The 21,732-nt window shown below is 31.4% G+C and overlaps 1 protein-coding gene across 2 annotated transcripts in view; it reads left to right on the forward strand.

Moving 5' to 3' along the window:
• eIF2Bepsilon (eukaryotic translation initiation factor 2B subunit epsilon) overlaps positions 1-18,557 on the forward strand; it is a 46,368-nt gene extending 27,811 nt beyond the window's left edge. For both annotated transcript variants that reach the window (XM_035362015.1, XM_085806829.1), the window contains exons 9-15: positions 343-488; positions 1,126-1,249; positions 3,830-4,066; positions 8,649-8,739; positions 11,799-12,000; positions 15,236-15,379; positions 18,466-18,557. In XM_035362015.1, the coding sequence (XP_035217906.1) occupies positions 343-488; positions 1,126-1,249; positions 3,830-4,066; positions 8,649-8,739; positions 11,799-12,000; positions 15,236-15,379; positions 18,466-18,522 (1,001 nt within the window). In that variant the 3' untranslated portion in view covers positions 18,523-18,557. The remainder of the gene's footprint in view (positions 1-342; positions 489-1,125; positions 1,250-3,829; positions 4,067-8,648; positions 8,740-11,798; positions 12,001-15,235; positions 15,380-18,465) is intronic.
• Positions 18,558-21,732: the final 3,175 nt, after the last annotated feature.

Raw genomic sequence — 21,732 nt, forward strand, 5'->3', positions numbered from 1 at the left:
TCTCTTTTAAAATTATTTCTTGATAATCTTGATTGAATCAATGTGTATTTTTTCTAATGCAGGTGTGTATTTTTTCTAATGCAGTAACAATGCATGGTATTGTTTTGTATGCATTTGCATATAGATTAAAGTGTAAAGGTATAGGCATTAAAATCATTGTAGAAATATATATTTATATGTATGTATGACTGTAAAAAGTATATACCAAGAGTGTATGGAAATAAATGTTGAAGTAAAGGTTTTGCATTATAACTCCATAATTATAGTTTATTTGGTTAATGAAGCAAGTTAAAATGCTGCATGTATTAGGATTTTAATTATTACTATTATTGCCGTTTTCAGGAGAGAATGTTGAAATAAAAGGCTCTTATTTGTGGAATGATGTATCACTTGGGAATAATTGCAAACTGAATACATGTTTGCTTGCAGAAAATGTTGTTTTACATAAAAATGTGACTATTAAGCCTGGATGTGTTTTAGGAAGTGAGGTAAGATTTATTCTAGTGTATATTTCTCCATTTTTTTCTACCGTTTATGATAGAAGCTGATATGAAATTACTAATTTAAAAAAAAAAAAAGAGAGAGAGAGAGAATACGTTAAAGATAACTAACTATACAGCATTCAAATTAAAAATTTAAATTATAAAACTCACATTCACTTTCTTAATGAAAGGGATTGTTCTCTTTGTAATGTGCTGCAGTGCTCTCAAGTATATGATTTTCTATTATGCACTTTATATGAAAATTTTATCCAAAATTATATTTCCTATATGTGATATTCAGAAAGTCCAGTTTTATCACATTGGATTGAAATCCATATGGTAATATTAATCAATGAAGAAAAATAAAATGTGTGTGATTGTAGTTTTTCACATGTATCCATTTTGCATAATTTCTATATGCATCATAAGTTGGAAAAGAAAAACGATTGCACTATTTGTCCTTTTATCTTTACATTAGGAATTTAATTTGTTTTTGTTACCTTTACATGAGGAATTTAATTTGTTTTTGTTATCTTTACATGAGGAATTTAATTTGTATTTGTTATCTTAGCCTAATTTAAATGTATCTATGCTGATAACTTACATATGTAGTTTCTTATTTCCATTATTTACATATTTACAGGTAATCATTGATGATAATATTACTCTCCCACCTCTTACAAAATTACTAGCTAGTATGTATACAGATGAAGATAGTTTTGGAGAAGAAGAATTTCCTGATGAGCAGAAACCAATTCATGAACAAAGTAAGAGTTCGATAAGAAATTGTATTAGACTATCTATATTAAATTTTATTTTGTGTTGTTTTCTGTATGATGTTAATTTCCATGATATCTGCTAAGTATCTTTTGTGGTATTTTTATAATTTATCATACAAGCAAGTCAATCAATTTAAGCATTATACTTTTTTTATGTGTTATTCTGTCTATGTAGAACTACTGATTTTGAGGGGGAAAGTGCAGAATCACCCACTGATTGGCGCGTTTTTCAAAATGGCCAACTTGGTGTGCTCTCGCGTCTTGTCTCCTGGATTTGCAACCCCTCTAGAAGACACTATGCAAGGCGCAACATTTACAATGGTTAACAGTTAAAATAAATACAAAATAAAAGTTGACGCAAAATTTTGAAAACTGAAAATCCTTTAAAAACAGCTTAATAATTTTAAAAAACAAACATGGTTAAGAAATCGTAGTAAGCTTCAAAAACTTAAAATCGTTACAAAACACTGAAGAATTAAAATGCATTCACCTATAAAAAAATTGGGGAATAACCCACTGCTTGACACGTTTTTAAGAATTGCACAAACTCGGTATCCGTGTACACATCGATCTATTATCACTTAAAAAAACATCCCATAATTGCACAAAAATGGCAATGTGCACTCCATTGACTTTATCCATGTATACATCGACCTATTTTCACTTGAAAAATATATCCCAGAATTGCACAAAATGGCACTGTGCACTCTCTTGACTTTATCTATGTACACATTGACCTATTTTCACTTAAAAAGTCAAAGAAAATTGACAAAAATTCAATTCTTCTTACTCATATAAAAAGCGCCAAACAAATAAGTGGGAAATTTTTAAAACCAGAAATCCTTTCAAAAAACCTAATGACTTTAAAAACTTAAATCATTTTAAAAACATAGTAAGTTTAAAGAACATAAAATCCTTACAAAACCTTGAAAAATTAATACTTTCACTTCCAAAAAATTTTAAAATATGAAAATCCAGTCCTTACAAAAACATAATTTTAAAAACTAAAAACCATTTCAATTTTAAAAACTAAAAATCGTTTCAAAAACATAGTAAGTTTCAAACACTTAAAATTGTTACAAAACACTGAAAAATAGAAATACTTTCACTTACCTGAAAAGGAGTAATCTACTCCGCTCAGCCAAAGAAAGAAAAGTAATGAATTCTCGAATTATTATTTAAAATAACTGCACCTCTACCATCTATTATCATCTACACCAATCAGAAATTCTAAATTTAAAAATACATACTGAGCATGCGCAAAAATACTCTGAATTTCGCGCTCAAAAGAAATTCTCATTTAAAAATACATATTGGACATGCGCAAAAATACTCTGAAATTCACCTTCCAGAACAGGAAAATCGACTTATACCATTTGGCGTATTTAACAATCTCGTAAAAAGTGCCAAACACAATGCGCCAAATAAGTGGGCGATTCTGCACTTTACCCATTTTGAGACTAATTTTTTATTAAAATTGCCTATAAGTTTTATTATTTTATTCCTTTCTTTGTACATATAAGCTGTAGATTGTTTATTTATCAGTATTAAGTATCATTAATTTTTGTATATTGAATATGTTCTTATAAATTTGCTTCTTAGAATTTGTAGGCTTTTCTAGAATGTTCCTATACCATTGATTTATTGAATGTAATTTTTTTTAATTCTTAAGTTTACATGTTATAAATTTAATATATTGCATTTGAAAGTTTTAAAACTTTAAAATAGAATAAAATCAAATACTTAGTAAGTCTTCATGCATTTAGAAATACTGTATTTAGAAATTATCTGATTATATTTTATAATTATTTAAGTATATTATAAGAAAATTAGAATTGTATGTTAGCAGAATTAGAATATTTTATTTTTGTTGTCATTATCCATTGCACCACTGTTATGCAAAAACTTCACATATTAGAAAATTTTGACTGTTATAACTAATAATACTAAATCTATTGTGAACAAACTTATTAAATGGTGCCTACCTTTTCTTGTTTTCGTTCCATTGCTTTTTAAAAAAATTTAATGATTTATGCATGTCATTGCAACATTAAGAACATTAGAAAAGTCTTATTTTCAATGTTTAAAATTTCATGTTTTATTAACATGAAATTTCATGTTTTATTAACATGAAATTTTAATTACATTACATTTATTTAAAAATTCTACACCAACACTATCTTTGTTGTTACTATTGGCACTTTTATAATGGATGAAATATTTGTGACCTGAATATACTAAAACTGGCTGCTTTTCAGTTGAAGAGTATGTAATTAGTGTTGATTAAATGTAGATAAATTGCAAGTTAGTTACTGTTTAATATTTTGTATGCCATTTCTTGATAGATAAAAAAAGGATAGGCTCACATTTGCTTAAAAACAAAATTGCATATTTTTCATATTCTGAAAATAATAAATTATTTTCAATTCACTATTAAAATTTTTTTTAATTAATATATTGGAACTTTTTAATAAAGTATTAAAGAAATTTTGAATTTTCCTTTTTATTTCTAATCTTTGAATACTTTTAACATGCAAGCATCTTTTAATGGTAAATATGTATTTTCAGCTTGTGATAAACACTTAGTTGGTGAAAAAGGTAGAGGCTTTTTATTCTCAGCTACGAGTGATAGTGAAGAAGAAGATGTTGGTGATGTCCAGGATGTTTGGGGAGCACCAAAAGAAGAAAATTTATCTGATGAAGATGACACAGCTGAAACATCTAGTTCTGCCATTTTAAGTCCTGGAGATGGGTTATCCGATGAAAGTGATGGACCTGTGGATGATTATGATGATGATACTGCCCGTAAGTTTTTATACACTATTCTGAGTTCATCTGTTCTGTGAAACTTATTAAATAGAGTAATCGTGCAGATTGCTGTAATATTTTAATAATGGAATGCACTAATAATAATAATGGAATCTAGTCATTAGAAAGCTAACAAATTTTAAATTTTTGTTTGCTTACAGATAGTGTAGTTTTTTAAAACTTTGCTTATTTATTCAATTCTTTGTCATTGTATTTGTTTGTTGTTTGCAATGTATTGTAAAATAATAATTTTTTTAACTAGTAAATTTTATTTGGAATTTCTTATCCTTTCTTGTTGGGAGAGAGATTGTGGAGAGAAAATGCAAATTATTATTTGTTTATTGCACATTTCCCTTCCCATAAAAGTTTAATTAAGTAGTAGCTGGCACTTTAGTCAGCTATTATAAATACCTATTTTTAAAATCTTAATGAAATATACTAAATGATTAGTTTAAATAAAAATTCTTTCTTTAGCAAATACTGCATTTATTTTCGTAAATTACATTACCTGACACAGGAGTGGCCAGAAAATTATACAAATTTCAGGGTAGAATGCACATCGCTGAGTAATTTGAATGATGTGAAATGCGCAGCCCTCCAGCACACATTGAAGAAGATAAGGAAAGGAACCTGAAGAATGTTCAATTTCCATGCCATTATTGCTGCTAAGGAAATCATTGTAGAAAATTTGTTCTCGTCTCAGAGGATGCGTGTAATAGCAGGAAATGCGAGGCCATTGTCAGTGGAGGCAGTTCCAGCAGACAGACGATTTAATGAGGAGCATGGTTGATTGGAATGAGAAGAACAAGTTGGTCCATACAACAAATCTCAGCTGACACACACCTAGATGTGTCCACAGTACACCGGCTGTAGCGACGATGCTTGGAACGAGGGAATGTGGCAAGTTTGAGGGGTGTTGGTTCTTCCAGAGTGATGTCAGCACATGTGGATTGACGCATCCGCTGACAAGCAGTGATGCACCTGCAGGCGACTTCTACCTTTATTCTGCAGAATGTTCAAGACATCCTGGATGTTCTCATATTGACCAAAACCATTTGCCATCAATTGGTGGCCAGCTCATGGCATCCGTTAAGAAGACTGCCATTGACCTGACATGGATGCCAATCTCTGCAATGGTGTCATGCTCGAGTGATGTGGATGATGGAATGGCACAGGGTGTCATGTTCTCAGATGAGTCACACTTCTGTTTCTCCAATGATAGCTGCCATGTACAAATGGGGCATTGATGTAGAGACATAGCCAGGTCAAATCCAGCAGCAATTGTGGAACACCCCATCGCATAACAGTGTGGCATCATGGTTTGGGGTGCAATTGTGTACAATTCCAGGTTACCTCTAGTTCGTATTCAGAGCACTATGACGACCCAAAGATTATGTGGATGAATTGCTGTGGCCCATGACACTCCCCTACCTTCGAAGTACCCAGGGCCCTTTATGAGCAGAAAAATGTCTGATCACAAACTTACCAAATTTTTGACGAACTCATATATTACTGTTAACATTATTCTTATATAACTATTTATGTGTTATAAAATACTTTGAATTACTACATTTATTATGTAAAACAACATAAAATGTAATGTGTCACTTGTAATACTGCATTATGGTACGATTTTAAAAATACATCACATTTAGTTTTATTTAACTTACAGTATTACTCATACTTTATCATTGCTCTATTTCATAATATTAATGTATTATACTATGCAATACCATTAAATAATGCATTCATGTATCTTATCACTGAGTAATATTATATCATACATTGACGTTTTAATGTAATATTTAATCACTGCATTACGTGATTCCAATTATACCAGGTCTAAAATATTATGTTAGTTCACAATATGAAATTCTAACTGTATAAGAAATGTATTAAAGTACTAATTGTATGCTACTGTGACAGTTCACATAATGTAATTACCAACAGTATGTATACTTGATTAATGATAACCAATGTATTATATTGTTCTATTATGAGATGTATGACATCATGTATAGAATATCTATTATCACTTTGTGGACTTAAATAATTTAATGCATAATGTATATATATTGCATTATGTAGCATTCCACTCAAGATTATTGTAACCTAACTTTACATGGAGCACAATCTTGTGTATCCTATGTAGCAATTTATGCAGGATGTCTTGTAATCATTTTCGTAAACTACTTTTCTGTAACATCCCTGATCAAGAGCAATTAATAGCATTTCGTCTTTTCAGCCACTACCCTATTGTGGTGGCTGTTTGTTGTTTTTTCCACTTACCAAGCATCATTCTGTTTGCTTTTACCTTAGGTCGGAAGCCTGGTCAGTGGCGCATAAGCATAATCTACTGAGATGACACTGTTCTTGCTCTGTATTATGCATATCATTTCAACATATATATCACTTATTGTTCATTGCTGTCTCTCTCTGTTTGCCGAGATTCATCACTTTCTGGCCACTCCTTCTTCATGTTGTATTTCTATGTCAGGTACTGTATTTGAAATATTGACAGTGTGTAAAAATTAGCAGATGGTTGGTGGATTTTTCTGCCTCACATTTGGTGATAGTATTTGGAAATTCAATTTTTTTATTAGTTTAGAATTTTGTGTGTATAGTCTTTAAATATATTTTCATGCTAGACCAGTGTTCGGCAAACCGTCAATCGCGAGCTACCAGCAGCTCGTGGAGACATTTTTGGTAGATCGCTTTAAAGCTCTGGCTGGCTATATTTGATTCCTTCACTGAGCTGATGCTGATGACAAATGCTTGTTTTTCTCGTGCAACTGCCATTGTCAGCCTCATCTCATAGATGATTGTATATGTGTGAGATTGTCCATGTTATGTTTTTCTTGTGTATATTAGACATTTGCTAACTTGGAAAGTTTGACTTGCGCATTGGTACCAAGCTAAGTCTGTTCTGATGATGATGTAGTCAAGTAAAAAGCAAAAAACTTATCGCCTTCACTTGGAATGGGAAACTGATTACTTCTTTACCGAGGTAAAGGACAAATGCATATGCTTACTGTGCTAAACAAGTGTATCAGTAAGAAAGTAGTGAATTTAAAAAAAAAACGCTCCAGGATTTCAAATGTTTGTCAATTCACCTTTTATAGAGATTAATGCTAGAGTTTTCTACATGTGATTTTCAAGAAAATAATACTTTCTGGCCTGATATATCTGTAAAATTGCTTTCTCCAAGCTTTGAAAATATTTGGCCTCTCGTTTCTAAAGAAAAATACCCAATTTTGGTCCCTGTTTGACTCAAAGTGAAGGCAATATTCAGTTCTACATATCTGTGTGAGATTTTTTTTCCCAATATGACATTTAAAAATAAGTCCAGAAACAGACTCACCGATGAACACTTGAACAACTCTAATTGAGTGGCAGCCACTATCTACTGTTCCAGCACTAAACAACTTGTTGATGACAGACAAAAAAAAAAAAAAAAAAAACAAGAGTTCCATCCTTCTCATTAAAGTTAATCAGTCTGATAAAAAAATATCTGTCATTACATTTGTTATTTATTAGTAACTACACCTCAGTTTCTTTCTTATATACAGGTCCCACCAACGGCCGAGCGGTAACATCGCTGAACACTGGTAGTTCGGTCTGAGGTTCAAATCCCGTGAACGGGTTGGCTGCATGGGTGTTTTCGGGGTTTTCCCCATGTGTAATGTGTATATGAGCCAATTCCCCTTAGAAAGTCCTCCATGAAGGCATCCCTCCCTTAAGGCAGATAGCCTTCAAGTGCTTTGCCGTAATCTAATAAAACCAAATCAAACTTTCTTATATGCAATTCAATTTCAGTTTCTTTTTGTTATATACAGTTTAATTAAAACTGATTTCATATTTACTAGAAATGCAGATTTATAGGGAATAAACAAATGTAAGATTTAAAAAAAAAAATTGGTAGTTCTTTTGGTCGGTAGTATTCATAGTAGGATTTAAAAATAATATAGTAGCTCAAAAGCTTCATAAGCTTGGGGACTACTATTCTAGACTATTGTATTAACAACCTGGTAATAAAATCGTAAATTGATTTTGAACTGTAATTTTCCACATAGAATCAACCCAGTTTAATGAAACTTTAAATTTATGGACAAACTTAAAAGAGCAGCTTTAATCTCTGTCAGTTCTTATTCAGTGATTGCTTAAAAATAGAACTCATTCCTCTTCAGTAATTGGCTACAAAATTGAGCATGTTCTCTAACTCTTGTGATTATCTTAAATTAAACTTTCAATAACTTAATTTTTTAATTTTCATATTTTATAAAATCACTGTGCATCAAATGTAATTTCATAAAATATGATGGAGAATTCTTTTATAAACAGATGAGATGGAGAATTCTTTTATAAGCAGATGAGATGGACAATTCTTTTATAAACAGAAATGTCTAATTCATGCTAATACTGATATATTGGCTGCCTTATTTGTAATTTATTAAATATTTAATACATGGCTGAATTATTTTTACAGTTTTGAATTTTGCTGCACGTAAACTGAAATTTATATCTTAGGAGAAAAACATGTACTTGTTGTAATATTAAAATAATCTTATTTTCTTCTTAGTTTTCTATAATGAAGTCCTTGAAAGTCTGCAAAGAGGAATTGAAGAAAAAGTCAAGAGTGAAAATATGATTTTGGAAATAAATTCATCAAAGTAAGTTTTCTATAAAGAACTGAAAGATATTTTATTTTTATTAAAAGAAAAAAGCTATTTTTATATTAATTGAACTTCCAACTATTAAATTTTATGTCAAATGTTTTTGGGTCATATGATTAAAATAATTTCAGTATTCATTTGCTGAGCAGGATAGCTGTGGGCAAATTTTGTAGTTTTTGTTTTAAATCATGTGAATGTATAAAGCATTTTTCTTTAGAAAGGTCTGTCCCTTTCTTTTTCTTTAGAAAGTCATTCTTTGTAAAGCAATTAGAGTTGTTGGAGCTTTGAGATAAATAACCTAAATTAAACATAAAATGTATGTATATGCATAATTTCTTCTATAGGCATAATTTCAGTGTGATATAGAAGATATTAACACTGTTGTGTAAAGTATCTCATTTCCTTTATATGTTTTTGATTGATTGCCCCTGAGTCTGTGATATTAACTCATATCCTTTTCCCTGTTTCTCAAAGTAAAGATGGTGTGATATTTTAATTTTAATTTTCTAGAATCCAGTAATAATATTGGTAGAGAGGGTTGTTGTTTTTTTTAAACAAGATTTCAGGTCTAACAGGAAAGCTGATGAACTAATCATGATCACTTGAAGATTGTTTAAAAAAATTTTAAGCCTTTTTAGGTTAAATAGTCAAGAGTTTAAGCTTCCTAACATTTCTATGCAATAAGAAATTTGCTAATTTTTATGAATGTTATGTATTGTTTATACAATAAGAAATTTCTATGCAATAAGAAATTAGTATTATGTATGTATTGTATATTAGTGTAGTATATGTTATGTATTAGTATAGTATATGTTATGTATTGTATATTTTTATGAATGTTACGTAATGTTATGTATTGTTTATGTCATATTTCATGTACTTTGATTTTAGTATAGAGCAACTTTTTTTGGGGGGGGGCTTGTGTAATTTCAAAACTTCCTCTATTTGTTTCAAATGTTCATTTTTGAAATTTTCTAATTTTAAAATTTTTATGAAGTCTGTGTTATCTCATCAAATGTTTTTAAAATTTTCTAGCCACACCTTTGTGTTAATCAGTCCTTAACTATGCATTTACTTGTGATGTTCTGATATGTATGGTTTTTTTTTAATCTCCATTCAATATCATAATAAATGGTAGAATATGTTAAAAATGCATTCAAATACCAGAACAACTTAGCTAAGATTAATAGGCCTTACCAGTGATCGAGTAGTTAAGCCCTCTTGAATACTGATATTTCAAACAGTGGTGAATAGGCTGGCTACATGATTACTTTTAATGGTGATCCCTTTATTATAATGCAATTACAATCAGTTTTTTTTTTTTTTTTTTTTTTTTTTTTTTTTACTACACAAAGTCCTTACAGAGGCATTTTTCTTCTTAAGCAGATAACCTTTGTTTTGCCTGATTAAAATAACCTAACATAGTCCCTAGAATAATGTGTAGGTCAACTTGCATGCATATGTTATACTGCATCCCATATATTTTCAGTATTCTTCAAATTAATGATACCAATTCAGGATGCATGCTCAGGAGAATGATTTTTCCAATCCTAATCTAGTGACTATAGACTTGTGCAGCAGTGTGTTATTATGCTTAGAAAGGCCTTCTTCATTCTGGATGAATTCATAACATTACTGAATGCAAGTATCCATGAGGTTGGTAATGTTGATTTCTGTCAGTCAGTGATATTTGTAGGCATTAAGAAGCAATGTAAAATTACTATTGCTATCCAGTGGCAGTCAGAAGTGAAGGCAGCATAAATTTCAAATGGGAAATGAAATTCAAAACATGGAAGTCTTACGTTCTTTGTTGTTTGTTTGAGACTATTGAGCATTTATTTGAATAATTTAGGAAATAATACTTGAAACATGGTTATATTGTAAGAGGTTTGATTTGTTTTTATGTGATTATGCCAAAGTCTCAAGGGTTCTCTGCCTAAGGGAAGGGATGCCTTCGTGGAAAACTTTCTAAGGAAACTGGCTTCTATACACATTACACATGGGGAACACCACGAGAACACCCATGCAACCAGCCCATTCACGGGATTCAAAGCTTGGACACAAGTGCTAGTGTTCAGTGACTTTACCGCTCGGCCGCTGGTGGGCTATATTGTAGGAGGATTGTCAGAATATTTACTTTATGGTTTCATTGCATTCCTTGTCAGTGTGATTTGACACTGGCGAGACTAAAAAGAATGTGAAAATTTTGCATCAAAGAATATGAAGCCTAGTTTAAAAAAGATAAATAAATAAATCTTTGATAGGTGTTCACAGTTGGTACCTTAATTAGAATTTTCTCTTTGATTCTACAGATATTATTTACCATTTCAGTTGGTGAATCTTTGAAACTGTTCATATTAAAAACAAAATACCTTTCTTTTTTAATGACATTAATTCCAATCCATCTCTTCCAAATGTCTGCAGAATTATAATAGCTTAATCTTTTCACATTTTACATTTGTTTTGTCTTTGTTAGGCCATTAATTTTCCTATAAATTTGGTAGTTTCTTCTTCCATCTTTGAAAAAAGGTTTTGTTCCTGAAATTTTGTTCTTGTGTATTTTATATATAATTTTTCAAATAAATAGTTTTAAGACATTAACTTTACTACATGAGTTATGTTTAAATTTCAAAGAAATTGTTTGATTAATATTTAATATCTATTGTTTAATAAATATGAATGAAAATTTTAAGACATTTTTAGATGTGTGTAAAAAAATTTCTTTTCGAAGTTTGATTTAATGTGATTAAAGAAAGTGAAAATTATGAAAAGTTTTTTTTATTTTATTAAAATTATTATCTATTAGAATTTATTTTACTCATTACTGCATTGTATTTTTATTTCTAAAATTTGAAACATGCAGTCTTATAATTCATTTAAAATACATTTGATATGTTTCTTTTTTTTTTTTTTTTTTTTTTTTTTTTTTTGTAGAAACTATTGAAACTGAAAATCTATAAGGCATTTGTTTTTAGAATTTCTTCTATTACTGGTTTTTGTACACCGTTTAGATTATGCTTGTTTTGTATAATTATAAATCTTTTAAATGTTTTTAGGCATGCTTATAATGTTACAATGAAAGAAGTCAATACCTTGCTGATAAAGGCTATCTTGAAAATTCCTCTTGAAATTCAAAAGGACCTTACTGCACAGCAGTACTTAGCAAAAATAAAAACAAGCTTGACTTTCTTTCAGCCCTTAATTTCAAACTACATTAGAAGTGCAGAGTCACAATTGGATTGCCTTTCATCTGTTGAGGTATAATCTATTAGATTTTTTCTTCAAAATAATTTCATTGGTTAGATTTAAAAAGACTCTTTATTAAGATGAAATATTTTAACATTTTCTACAGATTTTGTTATGAATTCAAAGCATATGTTTTCAAGCATAATTTTTCCTAATCAATATTTTTACAAATATATGAAGTTTGCTAGATTCATACTTTTGAAACAATTATTAAAAGAAATTTTTTTTATAAATGCATTAAAACAGATCATATAGTATTTCCGCTGTGTTGCGTGGTTTCTTAGTTTAATTTTTTCAAAAAATTTACATTCAAAATAATTCAGTTTAAATGGAAATTCCCATTCAAATGGAGAGGTATATCAGTAGCAAAATATTTGACTATTTCCTGGAGTTGCAGGGCTGACATCAGATTTGAGCAAATCTGAGCAGTTGTGTTTGAGAGATTAGGTTTGGTTATTTGAATATGGTGAATGCCACGAGAGTTGTCTGCTTAAGAAAAGGGATACTTTCCCTTCAGCAGATAACTCTCATGGGATTCACCATATTCAAATAACCTTTAAGCAGATACACGGAGGACTTTCTAAAAGAAACTGGCTTGTATTGTCCTGTGAGGTTTAGAGAAAATCTATTTTCATCTGAAGGAGGCAAGTTCATCAGTTAACATTAAGTTAAGAGATTCATAACTTACCTGGTTATGAATGGTAATATTACCTAGTTATGAATGGAGAGACATAACAATCCAAGGTTTGCAATAATAGCTTGTTGAAGGTAAAATCCAATGACATGCATACATGATACCTAAAGATATAGTAGAACATAACCATCAAGATACAGCACTTGTGAAAAATATGCAAACACCAGTACAGTACAAAGTCCAAGATCCAGACTCGTCGGGGCTTGTGTGATTCCGGATTTTAGATTTTTCCAGTTAGGTCATCAGTTTAAATCTAGTAAGATGGCATGTAGAAGAAATGATAAAATTTAAAATATGAAATCGTAATTTATGAAATAATGAAGCATTTATGACCTAAAGGGCATCAAAATTTAGGAAAAAAAGCTTAATATTTATTTGTCTACTTTATTATAAGTATTTTACTATATTACCATACTTATTGTTTTATAAGTTGTTTAAGTTGCTTTTTTTTTGTGCTAATTAATACTTTCTCTTTAATTCTATAGACAGAATTTCTTGTTCAGTTGGAAAGTTTCATTGTTACAGTCCTGCAATTGCCGTTTCTAGGATTCCGACTAACTTGTCAATCAATTTTTTTTTTTCATTTTCAGTAACCTCTGTGTCACTTTCTTCAGTATCGGTAGCAGTATTTTCTGGATCTAGAACCATACTAGATATTTCACCATCCGTTGATTGATGATTGAAGAGCATCGTCATCACAATGAAAAACTCCTTTTACATCATCTTCATTTATTACTGCTTCTCCACATTTCTGTATAAAATCCGTTAATTGGAAAATTTCACCTTTGGTTTGCAGTTGCCACTATTGCCATTTTTATATATCTGTATATAGTTAATTTCTATTTAATTTCTGAGGTTACGGTCCCTCGTTACCATTACCACCCTCTTTATTTTAGCATCATCTATCCTGCACTCGAGCGACTTTAGAAAACCTTCAGATTCGTGGCTATCATCATAAAATGTAGCCTTCGTTCAGTATACATATTTGTCTGTTTATCATGAAACTGGCGACTAAAGACTAGTTGTTCGGCTAAATTTTATCTTGCTTCTGTCGAGTACTGAGATAATTAAGCCTGAATTGTATTAGTTTCGTTATTTGTTATACTTGCGCCTATTACTTCACATGCTTAATGCTTATCCGAGTCCTGAATAAATAAATTCCTACATATACTTAAGGCTTATTGAGGACCGACACTAGAAATCTTACCGCCTGATACAGTCTCTGCAGGTCCTAAATTCTGCTACCAAGCGCCTCCCTTTGTCATCCTTAATTCTGTCACTTGATGCGGCCATATGTGCTCTGGCGCTGGTTCTGGGTTTATGCGAATAACAAATCAGTTATTCTTAATTCAAATAGCACTAAATGTATAATTTTGGCCTATGAGTATCGGTAACAAAATCTATTTTTAGCATATGGAAAGTTAGTTTTGGTAAATTTTTCCTGTCAACATTTCTTAGCCCATTTAACTTAAATCTGTAATCATCGCCAAGCATGATATCAACATAAAGGATTACCATACTTATTGTTATTCAATTACAAATATTAAAAAAAATGCTTAGGCATTGTTACATGAGTCATTACTCAAGTTGTCATGTGTTGATAAACATGTGGTGATGAAAGCAAAAATGTAATAAATAATGATTCGTCAGGTTGGCATCAGGGATATAAAATATTAGTAGGCGTAAAATCAAGGATATTTCTATGTAGAATGTTTCAGTTTGAGATGTAGTACGCCAAGCAGATATGCAGCTGCGAAGCCAAATTATTGATCTTAAAAATTTATGCCAAAATGATTGTTTCTTCAATAATGAGGTATTTTATTTAGTACCGAAGTGAAATTAAGAATCAGGACTCTCCACGTTTTATTATGCACCGGGGGGGGGGATTAAATGCGCATACATAAAACACACACATACGCACAAATAAATAAATAAATAAATTTTAAAAGTTTGTGATGGCTGTGAGTTCCGGATCTTGGACTTTGTACTATATATCATATTCTACAGTCCTTTATGCCACCCGGATGGGAAATGGTTAGTGACTCTGACTGCCATACTGAAGGGCCTGGGTTCAAGTCCCAGAGAAGACATGGATATAATTTGTCTGTCCCTTCATAGGAGGCAACAGTGGGCTACCTGTTAGGTGCCTCTGTAATAAAGAGACCATAATCACCAGAATCCAAGTCTATAGAAATTATTAAATTTGCTCTGAATAGCTTATGCAAAAAATTAACTGTGAAACCATCTGCTTGCTAATTGGATATGCATATCATATAGATGCATCACTTTCTTCTGGTTAAAAGACTATTGAGGAGAAAAGACAATCCCCAATCTGTCAACTCAAAGCAGCAATCAATCATTTTTCACCACATGGTAGTTCTTTTAAAAAATGTAATTAATTTATATACAATTTTAAAGCTGAATTTGTGTTTGTTTAACTTAATGTAGATCTTTAGCTTTTTTTCCCTTGTTAAATAGATGAACAAATCTTTTTTTAGCAACCTCTAGGGTTCTATGAAATTGTAAGCTGATTTTACATTTTATACTTCATAGGAATTTATGAAGAATCATGAAGATTTGGCACCAGCTGCTGTAAAGGTCATACATTTTTGGTATGATCGTGATATACTAAATGAGCCTGTGATACTCAAATGGTTTTCAAATCTAACATCTGAAAATGATAGAATTCGAAGCCAGGTAAGTAATTTCAGATGAAATTATATGTCTATTTATTCAGTGTCCTTGAAAAGTTAATAGAACGTATTTTTTAAAATTTATTTATATTTAAATTTAGATAATAAATTCTGTATTTATTTTGTGTACTAATGTTCAAAATTAACACATAATTATCAACTCTGCTGATTTTTTCATCATGCTTCCTGGCTTCTCTCTAAATCACTGGATCTCCTGGTTTTTAATTTTTAACGTTTACTGAAGAAAATGTGTTTCACCAATAAATGAAATTTATTGAATTAATGATACATAACATGTCCAAATTTCGTTTTGTTTCTAATGATTTTCAGCATAATTTTTCTAATGAATTTTTTATTTGAATTGTTTGAATCTACTACATTAATACTGGGTGCATTACCAAAGTTATTCACAGCATAATATGCATTTAAAATTAGGTAAAATATTGCTGAACAGATCCAGGTCAATCTTTGTTAGGAGTGAAAAGAATTCTGCAAAGAAGGAAAGTGCCATAACCATATTTATAACAAAGGGCAGAGCAAAGCGAACATGAGTGTAGCACAATCTGTAAATAAATATGAAAAATTAAGATATTAGAATTTTAAAAGCATTAGGAAGGACTGGATTAGAATTAATGTCATTAATTGTAAATTTTTATGAATGTGGAAAAGCTTCAATGAAATTCAGTCTACAAACTGAAGAGCTTTATGGATAATTTTCGTGGACCGGAAGTCAACTGGGATTAAATTTTCAACTATGATTAGCAGTCAAAACTGAAAAATGCAGTCCTAAACTGATAAATGTTTTAAATTAACCCTTCAGCAATTTTTTTTCAATATATTTCTCTTCTTTTAGCATCGGATTAGGAATTAATTTACAAATCACATATTTTCACTTCAAATCATTCAAAATGAATTTTAAAAAAAGTAAAACTACCACTTTTAAAGCCTAAGAATTTGAATATTCTTTTTGCTGAATTTATTTATGCCTTTTTGGTATTTAATACATGCCTTCTTTTGGTCTTCTGTTAGATTTTGGTAAGCAAATTTTGCAATTTTTTTGCTCATTAAATGTTTGGTCAGAATTGAGTCCTTGTATTATATTAAATACATTCTTTCGCAAAAAAAATTGAAGCACCAAGAAGGACTTTTGCAATCATAATGAAATTTGGTATTAAAAAACATCTTTATCGAAAATGCAAATGATAAAAGTTTCAAGGCAAATGAACAGGAATTGCGATCATAGCGCGCATTTCTAGTGCTCAATTTGCAAATTATAAAACCAGTAACAGAGGTAGAAAATTTATCTTTTTTGGTGCTGCCATTGTAATTCTGTAAAGAAGCAACTAAAGATGCCATTACGACAATATCGAAGACCTTACAAACAACTGAGCGACATCAAATGTGGCCATGTTGTAGGTTTGCGTGAAGCTGGGTAGTCATACCGAGCAATAGGCCGTCACCTGCTGCGTACAGACATTGCTGTGCAAAAATGTTGGCACAAGGAAATTTCCAATGAAATGAAGGCTTTGGAAAACCAAGGAGCGGAAATGCGAGGCAAGATAGGTTGATTGTTCGCCAGGCCTGAAACACCCCAATGATATCATTGTCGACTATTCAACGCATTACAGCCACGTCTATACTTCCCGTGGTACTGTCCACGTTCTCATGCTGTTTGTCTGAGGTGGGTTTATGCTCACAGAGGCCTTTAAGATGTTTGCCTCTGATCTCACAACATCGGCAGAATTGTCTGGAGTGGTGTCGCAGCTGATCATCATGGCTGCCATTAGACATGCATCGTATAGTGTTCAGTGATGAATCCCGCTTCACTCTTGAAGCAGATGACTTCCGTGTTTGTGTCTGGAGAGGACGGGGCCAGAGGTCCCAATCAGTTTTTGTTTTACAAAAGCATACAGCCATAACCCCTAGTGTGATGGTGTAGGACGCTATTTCTTATGACAGCAGGTCATCTTTAGTCATCCTCCGTACATCTTTCACAGCTCAATGATATGTTGATACCATCCTATGGCTGGTTGCATTACTCTTCATGGCATACCATCCTGGGGCCATTTTCCAACAAGATAATGCCAGGCCACATACCACTCGCATATTTCTAGACTGTCTCCGTTCGGTTGATACTCTTCCTTGGCCAGCTAGGTCACCAGACCTTTCATCAATAGAGCATGTCTGGAACTTAATACGCTGCCAGATTTGGACGCCACAAAATATCACAGATCTGGAGTGACAACTGAGGAATGCATGGCAGAATGTGTCACAGGATGACATTAGGAACCTCTGTCACTCCTTGCCTCGACGAATTCGAACATGCATTGCTGCCAGGGGTTTCAACCAACTAGTAATTTGTGAGCTGTGAACAGGTACTATGACCTTAATTTTTTAATCATTTTATTATCTATGTATGAGCTACTACACATATATTCATTTTCATCAAAAACAACCACTTCCTTCATGGTGCTTCGATTTTTTTTTTTTTTTTTTTTTTTTTTTTTTTTTTTTCAAAAGAGTGTACATTTAGCATGACAGTTTTGAATTGACAGCAGTTATTTGGCAACTTTTCAATGAACTCGTATGGCTTGATATGTGTTAGTTGAGATATCATTGGTGCTTCATATGGTCTTACTCTGAATCTGTCTGTCACATCTACATAACATGAAATCTTGAATATGCAAAAGGCAATCACTAGCTTGACTCATTGGTATGCATTTCTATGAAGCTTTGAAAAAATTTTAATGAAAATTGAAGTTTACAAGTTGCATTCTGATTTTATCATGTGGTGTCAATCAGCGTTGTACCTTTGATCAGCACTTTTAAATAATATTTATTTGCTAATTTTCACTTAATTTAATTATGAAGAGCAGTATTTGGTTGAATGAGATATTAGAGAGTTTAGTGGAAGCTGCTAACGTCAGAAGGAAAGTTTGATTTATTTTTATACTAAACTGTGTCTGTGAGCTTATAATTAAATATGCATAGTTTTAAATCAAGATTTAATAAGTACTTTAAGCTAAGAAATTTTAATTACTAAAAAAATGTATTCTACAAATTGTATTTAATCTTCTATTTTTATTTCAGGTTAGTTCATTTATTAAATGGCTTCAAGAAGCAGATGAAGAATCTTCCGAAGATTAAATACTTGAAAAATAAATGTTTTTATTTTTCCAATATTTTTTTATGTAGTCATTTATTTACTCCAACATTTTATATATTAGTTTGTAAAATATTGATTATTGTTATTACTGATATTATTATAATAATCTTTCAAGTGGATGATAATGAAAATGGGGAACAAAATTATTTCCATTTAATTTTGTTCCCCATTTTCATTATCATCTACTTGAAAGGCTTAGTTTAGAAAATTTGGGAATCTGGAAAATTTGAGCTGAAATCAATAAGAAACTAGCTGAATGGTTTTTGGAAACCCATACAAATTGTAATAATATGAGTGGTAAGGTCAGTAGTAATCATTCTAAGAAAAATGGAGAGCTGTATTTATTGTGTTAAAGAAAACATGTGCCACATTGTGTCCAGACTCACTGGGGTGTAAATGCATCAATGGAAGAACAGGCAAGCTGTAATGTAGTATTGATGGAATAATTACCTTGCCATTCAAAATTAGGCAAAACATTATATTGGCAAAGATATCAAATAAAACTCTGAGGGTGATCAGACTTAAGTCTCTTCTCTTCAGAATCGAAATGTTTTTGAAAAGATGGGAGGAGCATTTATTTATATGGAAATCAGAGAATGGAGCTAACTGAAAATGAATGTAGTGCCATCTGTCAATGAAAGTAGTAATTAAAAGTGGAGGCTTCTCTAGTGGCAGTTTAGTTAAGACTGCTGAATACTGGGAGTTCAATCCTAAGCAAATGGGCTGGCTTTATATTGTTGCATGCGTACAGGTTCGTTATAAATTGAATGCTCAAGTCCGATGAAAAATGAATAAAATTTATTATTATAACAGCAGATAAAACAAAATGCTTAAATTTCCTCAGATATTCATAAAATATCCGAATATCTCACAGTAGTTATCTTTTTAACTACTAAAAACCTTCAACAGAACTAATTTAAAATAGAGAAAGCTAATCCGCAAATTCACTACAGTCAACCACAGCAGTTTTATAAACAAAACTCATAAAACAACTATTAACAAATTGATAGTTTTTCATGCCGCTTATATAACCTTTTTAAATACATGAGAATGTTCAGGCAATTTCTCGAAATCAAAAAGAGATATTTGTTTATTAAATGTTAAATGCATGTGCTCTTGTATTTTTAATTTTCCGGCTTATCTTTATCTTAATATTCATCACGTGCTGCACTGCACAGGGAATAAAACAATTTAATTTATAATTCTACTAACCTTATCTATTTAAATACCAAATCCGTAACAATATAAATATACATATGTGCCTATATTTTTCAGTGCAATATATATATGTTGTCTTTGCGCACTGAGAAAGAGTTGTCAAGAGTCAAATGAAATTCTATGTACATGTAAATCTACAAAATCAGGGTGAAAGAATCACTAATTTCAGGACGAAATGCAAATGAATGGAGTTTTTAGACCTCTCTTGGTCACTTCTAGCATGGTGCGATGCAGGCAAACATTGAGCATACAGGTCCCATACTATATCCTTCATCAACTGGTTGCATATTTGCTAGAAGGACTCCCATAGTTCAATTAACTCCTAAGCTGTGCGGAATGTGTCCGATGTGATTCAAGATATGATTGATCGGCGACAAATCTGGGGATTGGCATGGCAGGGAACTGTGGTAATTCTTGTTCCTTTTACCTTGCATATGGCTAGACATTGTCATATGAAAAAATGGCTTCTGTGAGCTCTGCTGTATGTGGCAACATATGCTGCTGAAGAGTGTCTGAAAGATATCACTTGGTTGTCATGGTTCTGTGCATCAATATTTAAGGTGAGGGCACTTCATATTATCACATCAGCTGAGAGAGCAGTGAGCCATTATAAAACAGACACAGGGTTGAGACTATGGGTCCTTCACATACGTAAACCATTATCATCATTGCTCAGGCTTAATTTCTATTCATCGCTGAAGACGACCTCATTCCATTCAATTGTGCTTCAATCTTATCGAGCGTGATGCCATTCCAAACAGAGGCGATGATCTTTGGCAGCACACGTAATGGCCCTGGCAATACCAAATGTTCTTTATTTAGACACCTCGCTATGGTACGACGATATACAAGATACTGTATTGAAAATGTGGCTTGTGTTCAGATGGTGGAAAATGATGCAGCTGGCACTGTGTGCTTGTCATATGATGCGACTGTCATCTTGGGTATTAGTCTGCCGAATGCGTCCTGATAACATGTATGTGACTTTTTTATTTAAAGCAATCCTCTTCACTTTAAGCTACTAGTCGAGCCGACCACTAGGCTTCCATCATCCCAGTACTTTTCTCTGGAGTTTTCTCCAGTGATCTCTTACTGGGCTTAAAAAATAACTTACATCAGATGGTTCAATGTAAGTTAAATATCTACGATTCTGTTTTGCATTTGCTCTTGACCTGTTTAAAACTAGCAATGTGGACATCCCAAATTAATTTTAATCACATATATTGTTTTCTAGAGAGTCAGTGTCAAAATCAAGTAATCTTACACTGCCTGTGAATAGATTTCCTGTAAATTAATTAGCATTATTAAGACAAGAATATGAAGAAAACTCTTAAGATTTTAATTTTATAACAAAAAAACAAAACAAAAAAAACGAATGTAACTCTTTGGAAAAGCTAGAAATCGAGCTAATTAATTTACACTGTGATATAAATCTTGTTCAAAGATTTTAAGATGCAAATTTGATTAACTTTTATTAGTACTTCTCAAAAGAGTTAAGTTCTTAAGTTATGAATTTTTGCAATAAGAATACTTACTTTGTTTTTGAATACATTTATGTGATAATATTTCATCTCCCCTCCTCTTGTAGTTGAAAATTAATAAGTATACGAAAAGAACCAGACTGCCGATGAGTATCTACAATTTGTGATGATACTTTTTAGTAATTTCCCTCCAAGATTACAAACTTCATGAAAATCGGAACGTCACAATATGGTGTAGCTGAAAGGTGTAGTAAAAAACGAAGATGTTTACAATAATTTACGAACAAATATTATTTTTTCTCTTTTGTGTCATAGAAAAACCTAATAAATAAACGAAAGAGACTAGGTTGTCATTATTTATTCTCAAGTTTTGTCCCTCTTAGGAAGCTTTAGTATATTTCTCTTTAGTTTAAATTAAAATATACTTTAGTAGTTCAATATATTACTATTAGTTGAATAAATGCCAGTCTGAAAATTTTAATATTTAGCTGT

Source organism: Stegodyphus dumicola, chromosome 12, assembly GCF_044657685.1.
Source record: "Stegodyphus dumicola isolate Sdum_Otavi_A_Nest chromosome 12, ASM4465768v1".
NCBI classification, from domain to species: domain Eukaryota; kingdom Metazoa; phylum Arthropoda; class Arachnida; order Araneae; family Eresidae; genus Stegodyphus; species Stegodyphus dumicola.